This window comes from Mustelus asterias, chromosome 7 (assembly GCF_964213995.1).
Source record: "Mustelus asterias chromosome 7, sMusAst1.hap1.1, whole genome shotgun sequence".
In the NCBI taxonomy this organism is placed as follows: Eukaryota; Metazoa; Chordata; class Chondrichthyes; order Carcharhiniformes; family Triakidae; genus Mustelus; species Mustelus asterias.
Window position 1 is genome coordinate 38,073,348 of NC_135807.1, and position 19,968 is coordinate 38,093,315.

Below are 19,968 nucleotides of genomic sequence, written 5' to 3' on the forward strand. Positions count from 1 at the left end.
GAGGATATTGGGGCTGTAGGGGATTACAGAAATAGGGAGAGGTGAGCCCATGGAGGCTTCTGAAAATGAGGGGCATTTTAAAAGTGAAACATTAGATAACCAGGACTCAAAATGGGTCATCAAGCACGGGGATGACGGGTGAATGGGGTTATTTTAGGACACAGATAGCAGGATTTTGGGTGACCTCAAGTTTACGGAGAGTGAAATGTGGTTTCCAGCCAGGAGTGTGTTGGAATTGTCCAGATAAAACTCTGCCCTGGTTTGGCTCAATTCTCTATTACAAGCACGTAAAATCACTCTGGAACTGGTAACACGGCCAGGGTTAGGATAGGCACCATCCTGAGGCAGGCCCCAGCAGAGATTCGCCCTAATCAGAAAGCCCAGGCCTTTTTCCTCATGCCCTGTATTTCAGAATGAACCTTTCTCTATACATGTTATAGATCAATTTAACAATGTGGGGGATTGCTGACAAGATCAAGACTTATTGTCCAATTCTAGTTATGTTAAGGGCGGCACGGTGGTTAGCACTGCTGCCTCACAGCTCCAGGGACCTGGGTTTGATTCCCGGCTTAGGTCACTGTCTGTGTGGAATTTGCACGTTCTCCCCGTATCTGCATAGGTTTCCTCCGGGTGCTCCAGTTTCCTCCCACAGTCCAAAGGTATGTGGTGCGGATTAGGTGCATTGGCTATGCTAAATTGCCCCTCAGTGTCCCGGGATGCGTAGGTTACAGGATTAGCAGGGTAAATATGTGGGGTTACGAGGATAGGGCCTGGGTGGGATTGTTGTTGGTGCAGAGTCGATGGGCCGAATGGCCTCCTTCTGCACTGTAGGAATCTAAGTGTTTGAAAAGAAAGGGTTTGCAGACAAAAGTCAATCACACTGGTGCGGTTCCAGCCAGGAGTCACAAACAGGCTGGGACAGGTGACCTCCTGCTCTAAAGGAAGGAACATTAATTACCTTTGTTTACAGAGGTGGTCTCATTTATCCTCTGCCTCACTGAGATCTGGGATTCATTGGATTCTGTTTTAATGGAGTCCTCTTGGGGAGAGATCCTGCTCCTGGCATCTCGAAGTGGGATCGGGAATGGCAGCTCATTCTCACTGGAGGAACTTGAATCTGACGGACTGAAAGCGTGGTGCATCGGGCGGTCGCTCTCAATGTCCAAGGATCTGGCTTCAGCTCGGTCAGAGTGTGGATGTTCCATTCGACGGCACTGCTCCAACTGTGCAGAGATCTGCAGGGCTACAAAAATAGGTCTTTTGAAGATCTTGCGAGACAGAATGTTTTTATTACAAGTTAGACTCATTTATTTTTTAATGTTGAGAAACCCAGCTGAAAAGATAGAGGCATCACCAAATTGATAAGAGAAGGAAAGATCAGCAAGTGGCATTGAGATTATTCCAAACTTGGTTTTAAAAGACAACTCTGTATGTGAGCCATTTGTGGCTTCTAAATTCAAGGAGTCCAGCCCATGGAAGTTCAGGACCCCACTATGCTTATCAAGTCTTCATCATTGGGTTCCCTGGTTTGAATTTTGTGGGTCTAGATGTTTGCAAGAGGCTATTCTCAGAGCTGTGAATAGCTCCCAACACTGAACACCAAGATCTGCATCAGCAGCTTGAGATCAATGGGTAGCACAGTGGTTAGCACTGCTGCCTCACAGCACCAGCAACCCGGGTTCAATTCCCGGCTTGGGTCATTGTCTGTATGGAGTCTGCATGTTCTCTCTGTGTCTGTGTGGGTTTCCTCCGGGTGCTCCGGTTTCCTCCCACGGTCCAAAAGACATGCTGGTTAGATACATTGGCCATGCTAAATTCTCCCTCAGTGTGTCTGAACAAGCACCAGAGTGTGGCGACTAGGGGATTTTCACATCACTGCAGTGTTGATGTAAGCCAACTTGTGACTAATAAATAAACATTTAAACAATGCAAGTTAGTGGGAACACCAATTTAAAGTTCAATCCGCTCTCGCCTTGGAGTCAAAAGATTCAAGTTCCACTCCAGAGAATTGAGCACATTAGCAAGGATGACATCGCAGTGCAGTACTGAGGGAATACAACACTATCAGAGGTGTTATTTCCCTCTCAGGTAGATGAAAGGTTTCCATGACACTACTTGGAAGAAGAGCAGATGATTTCTCCCCAGTGTCACTAAAACAAACTAACTTTATCACTTCTCCAATGCTCGTTCGAGGGATGTTGATGTAGGCAAACTGCCATGTTTTCCTACATTACAACAATGACTAGACTTCGAAACTACTTCATTGACTGTAAAGCATGTTGAGATGTCCTGGAAAATGCAACACCAAGATAAAGCAAAAAATTGGAAATCTGGCACAAAAACAGAAAAATACTGGAAGTACTCAGCAACGCAGACAGCAGCTGTGGAGAGTGAAACAAAGATAACGTTTCAGCTTGGCGTGTTAACCAGGGTTCAGGGTAAGCACATTCCTCTTAGAGTGAAGGGCAAGGCTGGTAGAAGTAGGGAACCATGGATGACTCGGGATATTGAGGCCCTGGTCAAGAAGAAGAAGGAGACACACGACATGCATAGGCAGCTGGGATCAAGTGAATGCCTTGAAGAGTACAGGCAGTGTAGGAGTAGAGTTAAGAGAGAAACCAGGAGGGTAAAAAGGGGACATGAGATTGTTTTGGCAGATAAGGCAAAGGAGAATCCAAAGAGCTTCTACAAATACATAAAGGCCAAAAGAATAACTAAGGAGAGAGTAGGGCTTCTTAAAGATCAACAAAGTCATCTATGTGTGGATTCACAAGAAACGGATGAGATCCTAAATGAATATTTCTCATCAGTATTTACTGTTGAGAAAAGCATGGATGTTAGGAAACTTGGGGAAATAAATAGTGATGTCTTGAGGAGTGTACATATTACAGAGAAGGAGGTACTGGAAGTCTTAAAGCGTATCAAGGTAGATAAATCCCCGGGACCTGATGGAGTGTATCCCAGGACTTTGTGGGAGGCTAGGGTGGAAATTGCGGGTCCCCTGGCAGAGATATTTGAATCATCGATAGTCACAGGTGAGGTGCCTGAAGATTGGAGGGTGGCAAATGTTGTGCCTTTGTTTAAAAAGGGCTGGAGGGAAAAGCCTGGGAACTACAGGCTGGTGAGCCTCACGATTGTTGAAAGGTATTTTGAGAGACAGGATCTACAGGCATTTAGAGATGCAAGGACTGATTAGGGACAGTCAGCATGGCTTTGTGAGTGGAAAATCATGTCTCAAATTTGATTGAGTTTTTTGAAGGGGTAAACCTAGAAGGTAGATGAGGGCAGTGCAGTTGATGTTGTCTACATGGACTTTAGCAAGGCCTTTGACAAGGTACCGCATGGTAGGTTGTTGCATAAGGTTAAATCTCACGGGATCCAGGCTGAAGTAGCTAAATTGGTACAAAATTGGCTTGATGACAGAAGCCAGAGGGTGGTTGTAGAGGGTTGTTTTCCAAACTGGAGACCTGTGACCAGCGCTGTGCCTCAGGGATCGGTGCTGGGTCCACTGTTATTTATAGTAATGATTTGGATGCGAATATAGGAGGCATGGTTAGTACGTTTGCAGATGACACCAAGATTGGTGGCATAGTGGACAGTGAAGAAAGTTATCTCCGATTGCAACGGCACCTTGATCAATTGGGCCAGTGGGCTGACGAATGGTAGATGGAGTTTAATTTAGATAAATGCGAGGTGATGCATTTTGGTAGATTGAACCAGGGCAGGACTTACTCAGTTAATGGTCGGGCGTTGGGGAGAGTTACAGAACAAAGAGATCTAGGGGTACAGGTTCATAGCTCCTTGAAAGTGGAGTCACAGTGGACAGAGTGGTGAAAAAGGCATTCAGCATGGTTGGTTTCATTGGTCAGAACATTGAATACAGGAGTTGGGACATCTTGTTGAAGTTGTATATGACATTGGTAAGGCCACACTTGGAATACTGTGTCCAGTTCTGGTCATCCTATTATAGAAAATATATTATTAAATTAGAAAGAGTGCAGAGAAGATTTACTAGGATGCTACCGGGACTTGATGGTTTGAGTTATCAGGAGAGGCAGGATAGACTGGGACTTTTTTCTCTGGAGCGTAGAAGGATGAGGGGTGATCTTATAGAGGTCTATAAAATAATGAGGGGCATAGATCAGCTAGATAGTCAATATCTTTTTCCAAAGGTAGGGGAGTCTAAAACTAGAGGGCATAGGTTTAAGGTGAGAGGGGAGAGATACAAAAGGGTCCAGAGGGGCAAATTTTTCACACACAGGGCAGTGAGTGTCTGGAACAAAATTCCAGAGGTAGTAGTAGAGGCGGGTACAAGTTTGTCTTTTAAAAAGCGTTTAGACAGTTACATTGGTAAGATGTGTATAAAGGGATATGGGCCAAATGCGGGCGATTGGGATTAGCTTAGGGGTTTAAAGAAAAAAGGGCAGCATGGACAAGTTAGGCCAAAGGGCCTGTTTTCATGCTGAAAACCTCTATGACTCTATCACCAGAAAGAGATGGAGCAAGTTACTAAACATACGAAAGAAGGCAAGAAAAAAGGCAGGAGAGATGAAATGACAAAAGGGATGATCATGCAAGTTACATGGGATCGAACCCGATGCTTTCACATCTGAAACAGTGCAATGAATCTGCAATTAAACAGGAGGTGATCACGCCAAAGGATCAGAGAATGATTATAACACAAGGTGGCCATTCAGCCAGTTGGGCCTAGTTTAGCTCACCCCCTCCCAAGCCCTTTCCCCATACCCCATCAGATTTTCTGTCTTCTGGCCCATATCCAATTCCCTTCTGAAAGACACAATTGAATCTGCCCCCATCACATTCTCAGGCAGTGCATTCCAGATTGCTACCTCTATTATCTAATCAAATCATCTCATTAACCAATCGTCATTCCCAAACCTATTCATTTCTCCTTCATGGGAAAAAGTCTCATTGAAAGGAAGCCACCAACAGGTTAGCACTCCCTCGGTACTGCTCTGGAATTGTCAGCCTGGATTGAAGTGGGCAAAATGGAACCATGATCTAGATTCGATCACTTCCAATTTAGGCAAGGTATCCACATTGTTTTATCCACATAAATGATTGAGGGGAAGTATTGTTATTCAGGGGTCGTATGCTAGATTCAAGTCTTAAGGGAGGTAGTAGCAAGACATTTAGAAAATCATGGTACAATCAGGGAGGCTTAACATAGACATAGAAAACGTAGAAAACAGGAACAGGGCGGCACAGTGATTAGCATTGCTGCCTCACAGCGTCAGGGGCCCGGGTTCAATTCCAGCTTCGGGTCACTGTCTGTGTGGAGTTTGCACATTCTCCCCATGTCTGCATGGGTTTCCTCAGGGTGCTCCGGTTTCCTCCCACAGTCTAAAGATGTGCGGGTTAGGTGGATTGGCCATGCTAAATTGACCCTAGTGTCAGGAGGTTAGCAGGGTAAATATATGGGGTTACAGGAATAGGGCCTGGGTGGGATTGTAGTCGGTGCAGACTCGATGGACAGATTGGCTCCTTCTGCACTGCAGGGATTCTATGAAATGCTTTCTGGGAGTAGGCCATTCGGCCTTTCGAGCCTGCTCTGCCATTCAGTTTGATCATGGCTGATCATCAAATTCCTGATCCCGCCTTCCCTCCATATCCCTTGATTCCTTTAGCGCCAAAAGCTATATTTCATTTCTTCTTGAAATCACACAATGTTTTGGCCTCAACTACTTTCTGTGGAAGGGAATTCCACAGATTCACCACTCTCTGAGTTTTATGGTTTTATGAAAGAGAAATCATATTTGATGAATTTATTAGAAGTCTTTGAGGATATAATAAGCATTGTGGATAAAGGGGAAGCAGTAAGTGTAGTGTATTTGGACTTCCAAAAAGCATTCAGCAGGATGCTATATAAAAGGTTACTGCACAAGGTAAGAGCTTATGGTTTCCAAGGTGATATATTTTACCATGGAGAGAGGATTGGCTAATTAACAGAACGTCTGGATAAATGGATCATTTTCAGGTTGGCAAAAGGTAACTAGTGGGAGTACCACAGGATCAGTGCTGGGCCCTCAAATGTTTATGATCTACATTAAGGACTTTGATGAAGGGACCTACTGCATTGTAGCCAAATTTGCTGACGGTATAAAGATTGATGAGTTGGGAAGGGGATATGAAAAGGATGCAAAGAGATATAAATAGGTGTGGGCGGGACGGTGGCACAATGGTTAGCACTGCTGCCTCACAGCACCAGGGACCCAGGTTCGATTCCTGGCTTGGGTCACTGTCTGTGTGGAGTTTGCATGTTGTCCCCGTGTCTGTGTGGGTTTCCTCCCACAGTCTAAAAGACTTGCTAGTTAGGTGCATTGACCTGAACAGGTGCCGGAGTGTGGCGACTAAGGAATTTCACAGTAACTTCATTGCAGTGTTAATGTAAGCCTTAGTTGTGACTAATAAACAAAATAAAGTTAAAAAAATAAGTAAAAAGGTTAAGTGCGTGGGCAAGAATTGACAGATGGAGGATAACGTGCAAAAATGTGAGGTTGTCCACTCTACATGAAGAATAGAAACCCGAATATTGCTTAAAGTGATGGAAGATGTCATTGGCAATACTATCAAGTAACATTTTCAAAAGGAATAAAGTGTTCACTGATGCACAGTTTAGTTCAGCCAGAGGCACTCAGCGTCAGAACGTATTACAGCCTTGGTCCAAACATGGACAAAAACAGCTGAGATGAGAGTGTCTGCCCTCGACACCAAAACAGCATCTGACTGAACATGGCATCAAGGAGCCCTAGCAAAATTGGATTCAAAGGGAATCAGGGGGTAAATTGGTTGGAGTAATAAAGGAAGGTGATTGTGTTTTTTTGGAGGCCAATTATCTCAGTCCGAGGACATCACTGCAGGGGCTCCTCATGGTTGTGCCCCAGGCCCCAACAGCTTTACTGCTTCATCAATGATCTTCCCTCCAAAACAAGGTCAGAAGTGGGGAAGTTCAGTAAACAGTGTTCAGTGTCATTCACAATTCCACAGGTACTGAAACGGTCCATGTCCATATGCAGCAAGGCCTGGACAACATTCAGGCTTGGCTAATAAGTGGCAAGTAACATTTGTGTCAGGCAATGACCATTTCCAATGTGTCCCCATGACATTCAATGGCATTACCATAGTTGAATCCCCAATATCAACACGCTCGGTGTTAGCACTGACCAGAAACTTATAATTGGACAAACCATATAAATACTGTGGTTACAAGGGCATGTGACAGGCTGGGCTTTCTACAGCAAATAACTCATCACCTGACTCCTCCAAGCCTGCACATCCACTAGGCACACATCCAGACTGTGATGGAATACTCTCCACTTCCCTAAGTGATTGCAAGCCAGCAAAACTCAAGATGTGTAACCCCATCCAGTACAAAGTGGCCCACTTGACTGGCACCATCACTCTCAAACATTCACTCCTCTCACCAATGGTGCAGTGTACCATCTACAAGAGGCACTGCAGCAACATGCCAACATGTCAAACCCACAGCTTTTACCAAGTAGGGGGGACAAGGGAAGCAAACACATAGGAACATCACTCTTGCAAGTGCCCCTCTGAGTCACACAACATCCTGGCATGAAACTATAGCCCCACCATGCCTTCACTGTCACTGGGTCAAAATCCTGGAACACCCTCCCTGACATCATTGTGGATGTACCTACACCAAATACACTGCAGCAGCTCAAGAAAAAGGCTCACCGCACCTTCCCAAGGGAAATTAGGGATGGGCAAAGAATGCTGGCCTAGCCAGCAAAGGCCACATCCCAAGAACAATTTTTAAAAATATAGGTGGGGAAATCCAGAATGAGAGTGGATACAATTAAAGTCAGAACAAAAATCTCGACAAAGCATAGCAAAATCTGGAATTTACACCTCCATAAGTCCGCACATGTTGGGTCAGTTTACAAGGCTGAGATTAATTGTTGGCAAGAGTATCAAAGGTTATGGAGCTAAATTGGGTAAATGGTGTTGAGATACTGATCAGTCACAATCTAACTCCAAAGTCCAAAGATGTGTGGATTAGGTTGATTGGCCATGGTAAATTGCCCCATAGTGTCAGGGGGAATAGCAGGGTAAATATGTGGGGTTAAGGGGATAGCACCTGGGTGGGATTGTAGTCAGTGCAGACTTGATGGGCCGAATGGCCTCCTTCTGCACTGTAGGGATTCTATGGTAACTGACTGGCTGAGAGGGGTTTAACTACTGACCCTACATCAATGCCCTTGCCAGTGTCCCTCACCCACCTTTTTTACAATATTTTATACGTGTGAATTGGAGCGAGTGGGCAGGAGCAAACATTTTGTGCAATGCTCTATGACACAAAACAATTCAGCAATAAATAGCACTTTTCACAACTGCAGAACATCACTTAGCCCCTTACAGTGTATAAAATACTTCAGAAGTAAAATAATTATTTCAATGTAAATGGTGCTAAGATATAGGTCAGTCATGTTCTGAGTGAATGACAGAACAGGCTTGAAGGACTGAATTTCTGACTCCTGTTCCTGTGCCCTTGCCAGTGTGTCCCACTCACCCAACATGTACAAATTATTACAATAAAGGGTATGTAAGGAAACATCACAGTCAATTTGCATACAGCAAACTCTAAAAGTAACAGCGAGACAAGTGAAACAGATCATCAGGAAGTATTGGCTGGGTGATGAATTTTGGCTGAGACACAGGAAAAGAATCCCTGCTCTTTTTGATTTACACCATAGAATCATTTACATCCACTGCAGGGGGCAGAGGCATCTTGGTTTAGTGGCACCTCCAACAGTGCAACACACCCTCAGTACTGCATTGAAGTTCCAGCCTAGATTACGCACTCATGAACGAGTGGAGCTCATGAACCCATGACCTTCTCCAAAGACAAGAGCAAAGTGATTGAAACCAATACACTGAGACAAAAGAAAGTACAATGAGATGGGGAAGGAATAATCCCACATTACAGTGTTTGTCATTTATCCAGAAAAATCCAAATAAATTACTTCTCATTCTCAGGTTTTTACAGAATGGAAACTCTTTACCTGCTGACTTCTCATCCATGTCCACTGCTTCGGACAGCTTAAACTCGTCATGACTTTTATCTCCTGCTAGTGGACTTGCAGCCTTAGCAGCGTGCGTTGAGCAGGTTTCTTGGTCCCGATGTCCTAAAGTCAGTTTACATGATGGGGAGGATGACACAGCAGAAAAGCAGTTGTTAGCCAGTTCAGGATAGGTTGTGGCGGGTGCTTTATCTAGGGAGGGAAGGTCTAAAACGGAACAGATGGGTGCAGGAGCAAAACCAAATTCTGTCATTGAAAATGCAGAAGGAATACTACTCAATGTAGCATGAGGACATGCAGGAGATTTATCTGGAGGACTGCGGGATACATCGAGCAATGTGTCGAATGCTGGTGTCTCTGCCAGTGGATGACCAATGGTGGAGAGATGTTCAGAATGATGTGTATTACCCAATCTCTTATCCTCAGTGTTGTTACCACTCACATCAAGTGAAGCTTGCTGATAAGTGTCAACCTTTTCTTCTCCATCACTAGCCACTAGACAAAGAGGTTTTTGATCTTGTGGTGAGGTCCCCAATGATGCACTTTTGTCTCTTTTGTTCAAATATAATTGTTCAGTATCCTGTGTAACCGCAAAAGCATCAGGTACAGTTTGGTTTACATCTGGATTGGAATATGAGTCTGTTGCTGAACCAGGAACAACTTGGGTACATGGCCAATTCAATTCTTCAGACTCATGGAGTTGGCATGAATCCAACCTATGACTGGGTGGACCTTTGTCTACCTTTCCTTCTTCTAATTCTGCAGGCACCTTCATTGACATATCCCCCTGTACCACCGTGGATTTTAAAGAAACCTCATCAGCTTTGCTGTCCTGAACGGTATGTTGTGCTATCTGACATACAGAAGGGATGGACGAAGCTATCCAAACCGGCTCTGGTTGGTCTGGGACTGGGTGGCCACAGATCTCAACGCCTTCTGACCTGGAACCATCTGATGTTGAGTTATTGGGTTCATCACTGGAAATGTCAAGTTCAGCTTCTTGTTCAAATTCTGAAACATTAGACAGTGGCATCATCTCAGAAATCTCCTCTACTTCTGAATTTGATTTGTCAACTAAAACATGGCTCTTTCCCTCACCTGCGTTTCTCTTTTCAAAGTCTGACCCATCTGGTGTTACAAAAGGCTCATTTTGTTGACTGTCATCCGTGGTCACTATGTGATCATCAACAGTTTCTTGTTCAAATAACTCTACAATATCATCAGTCGAGCTTCTAGAAGCCTTCAGACACTCAGTGGTTAATCCTTGCACAGACTCTGACAACAGTGAAGCAGAAGGGTCCAACCCTCTTGTAGAAAGGGAGATCTCCAGATTACAAGAGAAAGATTTTGAAGCAGTTTCACAGATATCCTGTTGGTAATCACTCACTGTTAGAGCTGGGTTTGGGGGTTCACTTTGATCATTGGTGCTTCCTTGTTCAAAGTTTAAATCCTCCACTGGTCCAATGCTGTGCTCTGGAGATGTTCCAGAGCTTTCAGTATTACAAGGGTCGATACTTCCTACAGAGTCAAGAAGACTTAGTCCATCATCATTACTGGCCTGTGGAATATTTAAGATCTTGGCTTGCCTGCCTTCCACATCCGATGCCAGATTTATGGTTTTCAATTCAGAAGCCTCGTCTTCCAATTGGGTTTCATGGAGTTCCGTTGTTCCGCCATCATTCAATGTTGTTGTCTCTGCAACTACTGATGTAGTAGCATCACCTCCTGGTGGATGGCTGAAGGAAGTTATTTTACCATCATTATCTCCTGGGCTCTTATCCAAGTTCACGATAGCATCCATATTGTTTCCCAGTGTTGAATCAATGATATTTAATTTCCCGCTATCGGTAACTTGTGAATCATTTATAGCTTTGTCTGATGCATTACCCCTTAACATTGAATCGACCATCTCAAGTTTACAAGCATTACCTTCTAATGAGCTGTTAGACAACTCTACTTCGCCAGTCAAATTCTGTGGTAAGGACATGTTTAATATACCCGTATCACTACTTTGTGATGCATCTGTGAACTTCTCATCTTTATCATGATCAACAAGGTCGTCACAATCTTCTTCTGACATAGCGTCTATGATCTCCAAATGACAAGGAGTTTCACTCAACAGTACATCAGAAACTTCTGTTTGATCCTTGCCACCTCCTGTTGCGCCCATGACCTCTGATTTACAATCCTCAGCTCTGGGCAATATATCTGAAAATTTGCTTTGGTCTACATTTGTAACTTCACTAGAGTCATGTTTCAACAGACTCCCAAACTTCTCCTTCTGGGAACTATCGTCTCCTGAAATTTCAGATGCCCTAGTAGATTTGTTTAGAAGGGAGTCTGAGCATTCAGCAGCATCACTGATCTGTGGATCATCAGATAGTTTGTCTTGACATATCACTATGCCTTTGACCTCTGACTTACAAGCAACATCATCTGATGGAATGTCGAAGATCTTCAATTGACTATCCTCCACTATTGGTAGAGTATTCATATCTTCAAATTTGCTAGTGTCATCTTCCAATAGGATGTCAGTGATCTTCTCTTGACTAACCTCCTCTACTGACACAGCATTCACACCTTCAAACTCAGTTTCATCTCCAGGCAGGATATGGTAGAGTTCCACTTGTCCATCAAAATCTACAGCCATGTCCAGAACCGCTGCTTTGTAATCATTATCTTCAGGTAAAATGACTTCAGCTGCACCATCATGCATTAATGTGTCGAGAACGTCTAATTTATCGATGTTCAAGAGCTCTGCTTGTTCACCTACATCCCCTATTGTCACATCAGTGGCTTCTGACTCACAAACATGTCCAGCTTGTAAAGCACCAGATACTTCTGCTCGACTGCCAACTTCTAGCGTTGTGTTAGCGAGCCCCAATTGGTCAGCATGATCTCCTGATTGGCTGTTGGAGAGTTTCAGTTGATCATCAAAATCCCCTTGCAGATTCTCCATGGCCACTGGGGTAGGATCCGTAGACCCTGTGGTGATGCCTGAAATGGCTAATTTATCAGCATCACCACCTTCTGAAACATCTGCCATTGCACTTATGGTCTCTGATTGAAAAGAATTATCTTCTGATGTAACATTGGAGACTTCCACTTGGGCACCCACATGTACTGCTGCCAAGTCTATGGCAGTAGATTCACAAGCATCCCTTTCTGGTAACATGGGAGAAATGTTTACTTGACTATTATCATTTCCTGTCACTTTTTCTGCATTTCCCAATTTATCAACATCGTCCACTGGTTGAATATTTGCAAGTTCCAACTGTCCACCAAAATCTTCAACCACCATATCTACGATCTCTGATTTAAAAGAATGATCTTCGAGTAATGCATTTGACACCTCCAATTCCCTACAGTCATCTCTGAGTATTGTGTCTATGGAGCTTGAACAATCAGAATAATCTTCTGATTTACTGCTAGAGCGCTTCAACTGATCACTCCCATCTGTTAGCGTCTGGTTTAAGAATTTATCAGCAATAGTCTCTGGTGATAATTTTGGAAGACCCAATTGGTTGCTCTCATTGTCTGGTAAGCCATCTAAGATCTCTGCTTGATCATTATTCCCTTTCGGTATTGAATCGAAATCCTTAAACTTACCAGCATCATTGTCTTGCAGCGGATCAGAAGATTCCACTTTCCAATCAGTATCTTCAGTTAGTGTACCTGGGGGTTCATTCTGATCATCCTCCTCTTCTAGTTGAGCTTGTGTGTGTGTTAAAGAATGAGTTCCGGCTTCCAAAATGGAGCCCAGGGCCTTTAATTGGCTAACAGCATGTCCAGTCTGAGCATCCAGAAACTTCATAGGATCAAAGCATTCTTGTGATGAGGAGGTGGAGCACTGCTCTCCGTCATTTCTTGATAAAGAGGTTGACACGTTCGATGGATTAATGTCAACTTCTGGCTCAACATCGACGTGTTCTTGGATGGCAATGGGGGAAACTCTGCTATCTCTTGTTCCATCTTCAACTTGTTGACTTTCAAATTTTTGATTTGGTTTATCCAGCAATGGCTCAGTGTAACTCGATTCAGTCCTGCCGACCAGCTGCTGGGATGAACCCGAGGACGTGTCACTCACTGTATCATCCAATGATGCCACGTCCTGTTGAGCACTCACTTGTAGAGGCGGGCCAGTTTCATCCGCGGGATTATAGATTTCAAAGGCACTTGGTAATTCGGGATCTTTAACAGAGGGCACGTGTTCAGACAAATCAGATTCACTGCTCATGTCATAATCTTCTGGTTCCGAGGACGAAGAACTTCTCAATGATACAGGTGTTGGGTTACCTGTAAAAACTTCCAGCTCTTCACATGCCGACGCTTCCTTTATTGATGTGTCCACCGGAACTATGTTCATCATCTCCTGTTCAATGTTGAGAGGCTCACTATGCTGTTTCACCAAATTGTCTTCAGGGTTTCTTTTTGGTGCCCCGACTATCTGTTCAGGACTTGTTAAATCTGAAAGGTTATTGAGTCCAGTACTTGTGTTGGATTGGTCTGTAGTGGAGAGAGAGAGAGATTCATCCTCCTTTGCCTCAATATTTTCATCCAAGCTCTCACTGCTGATTCCATGATCAGGCAATGGCATGTCTCTGAAACCCAAAGCAATGACATTATTATATCTCACGGCTGGTCTACTTTCAGGCAATGTTTCCAGGAACTCTTGAATGTAAGAAGAGTCACAATGCTCTTGGGCTATATTGTCGTCAGAGGGAGCAAATTTGGAACAAGGAGAAAGTGGTCTGAGACCTTCTGATTCACAGACAGAGGATGGCCCAGTAGTGTTTATATTGGCTGAATCGGATTGGAAAGGACTGATGCAGGGAGATGTTTCAGTGTCTTCGAGGGTTGGGTCAACATAAGTACATTGATTGTCAGTTTTCTCACAGGCCGACACCAAATCTTCACTGATGTTATCACTGATGTTGATGGAGTCAGTCGCTTTCCCAATGGCAAACTGACTAACATCATACGATTGTTGTGTGGGGAAAACGGAGTTGTTGCTTTCAGAATTTGATTCACTTGAGCTGATATTTGGCACATCAACATCACTGGTCAGATCGATGGGCAAATTCAGTGGCATTTCAGAATTGGGCCCTTTGCCCTCACCATCTTTGGACCACGCACCAGCAATCTGATACTGGTGATCATCAAATTTATTCATACCTTCCGGTAAATTCGAAGCCAATTCAAAGTCAAGTTCATTCCTATTGAGGTCCTTAGTGAGATGGGTATTTTCCAGCTGGAGAGCGAGACTGGAATTAGATTCTGTTGGTGGGAGTTCCTTTGTGATCGGGGTTGTTGCCATTGTCTCGTCGCAGATGTCTGACTCTACTTGACCAAGTGATCCCAGCTCTGGAGAATTCCTTTCACACGGTGCCAGTTCAGGAGTCATTTCTTCAAAGGCTGACAATCCTGATGACAGATCTTCACTGTCTGAATCAACTGAACAAGTTTCATTCTCTTCGAAATCCAGCATCATCTCCGAAAGACTCCTTGAGCTGTCTTTTGTAGATCCAACCAATAATGTTTGCTGAGGCTCATCTGGGACACTGGGGGAGGGTTGTGGAATGCATTTGTCATCCGACAATGTATCAGTTTGTATGATAGCTGACTGAGAAGCTGCAATGCATGCCAAAGCTTGCTGCTGTGTGAATTCTGTAAGCAATTGTGTTTTATCTTGACTGTCGACGGCTGTGCACTCAGGTTCTCCCCTCCGATTCTTCTGTGTTTCCATTTCAGCACTCAGTGACTCTTCTTCTTCATCAACAAAGTTGGATTTCCCTGACTGCAAAGCTGTTATGTCACATGTCATACTCATAGCACAATAGGCCTCACATGCTCCGGAGTCTGATGAGGAGACTGATGAAGACATTTCCATCTCACTGTCACTCCCTGAATCTATGGATTCTTCCTTTGGTCCTTCGACCTGTACTTCAGTAACTCCCGAGAACAGAACATAGTGCTCCGTAGCAATTCTTTCGTCTTCTCCCTCAAGAGATGCGGAAGCAGAAGATTCCGAAGTTGTATCTTGAAATGCAAAGGATTCATCGATTCCTGCAGTGATGGAGGTCTCAGAGAGTGAATATAGGAATGACACAGAACTATCTTCATCTTCATCTGCCACATCGCAGGGAGCATCTTCAACATGATCACCGCCATCGGCAACATCGCCATCATCACTAATGTCTTCTTCAACATTTTCCTGTTCCGTTGCAGTTGGCGGCACTGCGGACAATGAAGTAACTTCAATTGATTCTGCCTCAAAAATAATGCTACCTCTAAATGAGAGCAGTGCTGCAGGCACCATCCTCTCACTACCAAGACCCATGTCAACATCATTGGGAGATTGCGGCAACATCGGGGTTCCCATTTCAAAAGAGCTTGCCACGTCTGACACTTCAGATGAACAGCCAACTTGCATGGAACTGTACATCCCACTGGATGGTTGACCACTTGGAATCCAAACTTCAGAAGCTAGTGGCACAGATCTTTCAAGTTCACTTTCAACTACAAAAGAACTGTCATAGTCAAAACTAACAAGATTATTGGAAATCTCCTTGCATGATTCATCCAATTGTAGATTGAGTTGCGAGTAAACTGAACTCTCGAATTTTGTATCAGGTTCCTTCTCTGTCTTTATATCCACACCCCTTTCTTCATTGGAAGCATCGACGTAATCTTCGACAAGCTCCTCAGAAGAAGCAAGAGGAGCATATTTAGTGTATTCATCACAATGTTTGCTATAAGCATGTTGGTCCTTGACGGTCTCAGCAGTAAACAAATAATTACCTACTGCGTAAATTGTGCTATCGCCCATGTTATTTGACCCATGATTAGTACTTGTGTCTCCCTTTAATAGATATTCAAATTCAGAAGTCAGGCTCCTATGCTTTGTTCCATAACAAGTAATAATGTCATGTGATCCTTTTGGCATTGTGCTTTCTTCCTCAGTCGGATATTGAACAGGGTCAGCAGCATGTTGCCCAGTACTTTCATCAACCTCTGTGCTTAGTATCGGCATACCTAGCCCTATTGAATCGCCTTCATTACTGAGTGTTAAAACTTCCTCCCTCGGGCTGGCTTCAGCATTTTCATAACTTGATTCGTTGCGATTAGAACATCTGGACTCCCTACTATATTTTGACATTGAATTGTCATCCTTCTGAAAAACAGATATTGGTTGGATGCTGAATGCTTCTTCGTGTTTTCCATCCAAAGTGATTGTACAATAATTATCCTCTGCTGTAGCATTTTGCGGCGTTGTTTGGGAGCTCCGTAATTCTTGGTTAATGTCGCAGTCTGTCGTGTATGATTGTTGATTCAAATCATTTCCCTCAACTAATCTTGATCCTACACTGGAAATGTCCTGATCTTTAAGATTTATATACTCCTGTCCATCTTCATCATCATCCTCTTCACTAGTGTCAAGCTTTTCATTATCAAATGCTAAAGGAGCAAGGTTATCCTGTGTTTCTGTAAGGCACCTTTCAGTTGACTCTTCCATAGAGGTCCAAGTTTCTTCATCAATTATGCCATAAGAAGCATCAGCAAGAGGCAGCACCTGCTCGCACTGCTCTTCATTGAGTTCCTCTGCAAATGCAGAGAGTGATTCTACGTAACAGGCGGACACCTCCATTGTTTCAACCTCTGCCAGCAAGTTTGGGGAGCAGGACGGGGACGTATTCGGCGTGCCTGATGTCCAACTGCCCCCTTCTGCAGTTCTGTAAGATCCTGAGGGAGAGGTCGGTGGAGAATAGATGCCCTCGCTGCCCTCGCTCTCCAGCGCTTCAATGGGCTCTTCGTGTAAGCTGCTTTTCGAATAAGAAAAATATTTTTGGGTACTGCACGCTGTCTTTACTGGACTCGATGGTGCTGTGAAGAAAAGATCTGGATCAGGACCACACATGTGGTCCGCAGCAGTGGGATACTCGAGCAATTCTTTGGTGGGTTCTGAATAACACAGAGGAATATTAGTGGGTCCAATGGTTGTAATTTGATCCTGAGTTTGTGAAGGTTCAGTCTTTGCATTTTCAGCCCTTGATTTATCAGTCAGTGAATGGAGGGAATCGATAAGCACAGGTTGCTTGGCCTCTGTGGCTGAAATGGTCTGCAGTTCTAATGTTAGTGAAGCCTTAATGCTGCTGCTCATGACATTGGGAGGAAGGCCAGCAGAGCAAAGTGTTTCTGCAAGAGGGATTGGTTTTACATTGCCTGCTTCAAGTGAACCAAGGTCTATTTCGACACAGGGCGTGTCCTTCTCAATGAAGGGCAACTGAACTGATGTGCCTGTTTCTGAATCGGCCAGATCCTGATCTCCCTCTCTCTCCGAACCGGCCATTTCTGCCCCTTGGTCTACTTTGGTATCTGTCAGTTGCATGTCCCCGTCGGGCTCCTCCCTGGATATTGTGTCCGTCTCAGAAAAGCTGCTCACCTCCGACTCTTCCAAAGACAGGCCAGCACTGGCCTCCGAACTATCTCGTGTTGCATCTACAGCAGGGTCAGCAGTGGCTGGTGGACCATCCAGCAAATGTCTGTTTATTCCCAGAACTTCCATTTTAGATATCCCTGAGTCGATGTCTGCACTGACAAGTTGCGTGTTGTCAACAGTGCTTAGTACAAACATGTCTGCCCTTTCTGGGTCCCCGTCCAATTTATGCTGGGATGCTTGGCTTTCACTTTCCGAAAGGCTTTCCTTGATGCAAGAGGCTGCTGAAGGTGACTCAGGGTAAGAGTTATCGGTGTCCGTGTCGCAACTGGCTCCTTCAGGCTGAGGGCGGGTCCCCTCGTCAGCCGGACCCTTGGCGCCAAGGTTTCCAGAAGCATCTCTGCCGCGATCCGATGCCGGATCAGTTGGGAGCTCGCTCTGTTCGATGCCCGTGAACCACGTTGAGCCACCATGAAGCTGCATCAGGTATGAGGAGTCAGCTGTTGGGGAGGCCTGGGGTGAAGTTTGATCTTTAGGGGTGAGCATGCTGTGAGAGGAACCACAGGAAACATCTGGAGAAATATCTGCAGAATTAACAAGAGGAAACAAAAAGAATAAGTGAATGGATTGCAAGTAGAACAGAGCCAAAACAGAGTAAAATGGAAATAGGGATAATAGTGCAGAGCAAAATAGTCGAGAATTAGTATTTGCATTAGGTTTTTGTTCATGTCATAGAATCTTACATTACAAGAGTCCATTCAGCCCATTTTCATAGAATCCTACAGGAGGCCATTCGACCCATCGAGTCTGCACCAACCACAATCCGACCCAGGCCCTATCCCCATAACCCCATACTAATCTAGCTAGTCCCCCTGATACTAACGGGCAATTTAGCATGGCCAATTCACCTAACCTGCACATAGAAACCCTACAGTAGAGAAAGAGGCCATTCGGCCCATCGAGTCTGCACCGACCACAGTCCCTACCCCCTATCCCACCCACTAATCCCTCTAACCTACGCATCTCAGGACACTAAGGGGCAATTTTAGCATGGCCAATCAACCTAACCCGCACATCTTTGGACTGTGGGAGGAAACTGGGGCACCCGGAGGAAACCCACACAGACACAGGGAGAATGTGCAAACTCCACACAGAACAGTGACCCAAGCCGGGAATCGAACCCAGGTCCCTGGAGCTGTGAAGCAGCAGTGCTAACCACTGTGCTACCGAGCCGCCCTCTGGCTTGTGCCAGCTCTTTGAAAGAGCAATCCAGTACCATTTCTTCATAGCTCTGCATTATTTTCATTCTCAGGTTTATGTCCAGCTCCCTTTGGAAAGCTGTGATGTAATCTGCTTCCACCATGTCCTCAGGCAGTGCACTCTTCATTAAATAAAAACAGTAAATGCTTGGATAGAGCCACGTTTTCTGTTTTTATTTCAGATTTCCACATCTGCAGTATTTTGCTTATATTTGAGTGCATCCTGAATGTCATCTCTTACATTTTGTACAGAGCATCAACAAGTCATGACCAGGAGAGCTGTTGAGGGCACAGAAGGAAGCCATTTGGCCCATCGGCTCTCTGGATGAGCAATTCACCACTCCCCCACCTCCTCCCTGCAACCCTGCACCATCTTCCTTTTCAGATAACAGTCTGATTCACTTTTGAATTATTGAGTATCCTTTATAAGAAAGAGGAAGAATCATTTCCTGCTGTTTTATCTGACCTTCTGATAATCTGCCTTCCTCCCAAGGTGGTTAGCAGCCAATGCAGAAAAACTTACAACCGCAACACTAATTAACCTTTAAATTTCCACAGGATGTGAATAATTCTACCAGTTCAGGCCAGGGAATAATTCAACAATGGCCTTAAAGGGGTAAGCTATATTGGTAGCAAAGAAGGTAACAGTGAACAATGCCATGGAGGATCAGATCATTTCCCTTTAAGATAAATCTAATGGTGTCATACAGGAGAGGGAGGCCATGCGGCCCATCGTGCCTCTGCCAGTTCTTTGAAACAGCTACCAAATTAGTTCCATGCTAGTCGTACAATTTTTTGTTTTTCCAAGTATAGATCCAATTTCCTTTTTGAAGGTTACCTCTGCTTCTGCCATCCTTTCAGGCAGTACAGTCCAGATCGTAACTGCATTTAAAAAAATCTCCCCTCCCCCCTCTTTTACCAGTCATCTTCCATCAGAGACCTTTGGTTATCAGCCCTTCAGCCACACTGTCTCTCTGTTCACCTCTCCTCACTACCACACCACCCCCACTTCAAACATTTATCCAATTCATTTTGGGGCGGCAGTGGTTAGCACTGCTGCCTCACAACGCCAGGAACCTGGGTTCAATTCCAGCCTCAGGTCACTGTCTGTGTGGAGTTTGCACATTATCCCCATGTCTGCGTGGGTTTCTTCCGGGTGCTCCGGTTTCCTCCCTCAGTCCAAAAATGTGCGGGTTAGGTTGATTGG

The 19,968-nt window shown here is 44.6% G+C and overlaps 1 protein-coding gene across 1 annotated transcript in view; it reads right to left on the reverse strand.

Moving 5' to 3' along the window:
- LOC144495643 (uncharacterized) overlaps nucleotides 1-19,968 on the reverse strand; it is a 66,853-nt gene that overhangs the window by 15,034 nt on the left and 31,851 nt on the right. The window contains exons 2-3 of the mRNA XM_078215894.1: nucleotides 9,048-18,086; nucleotides 959-1,243 (exon numbers count right to left, since the gene is read on the reverse strand). Of these exons, the coding sequence (XP_078072020.1) occupies nucleotides 959-1,243; nucleotides 9,048-18,086 (9,324 nt within the window). The remainder of the gene's footprint in view (nucleotides 1-958; nucleotides 1,244-9,047; nucleotides 18,087-19,968) is intronic.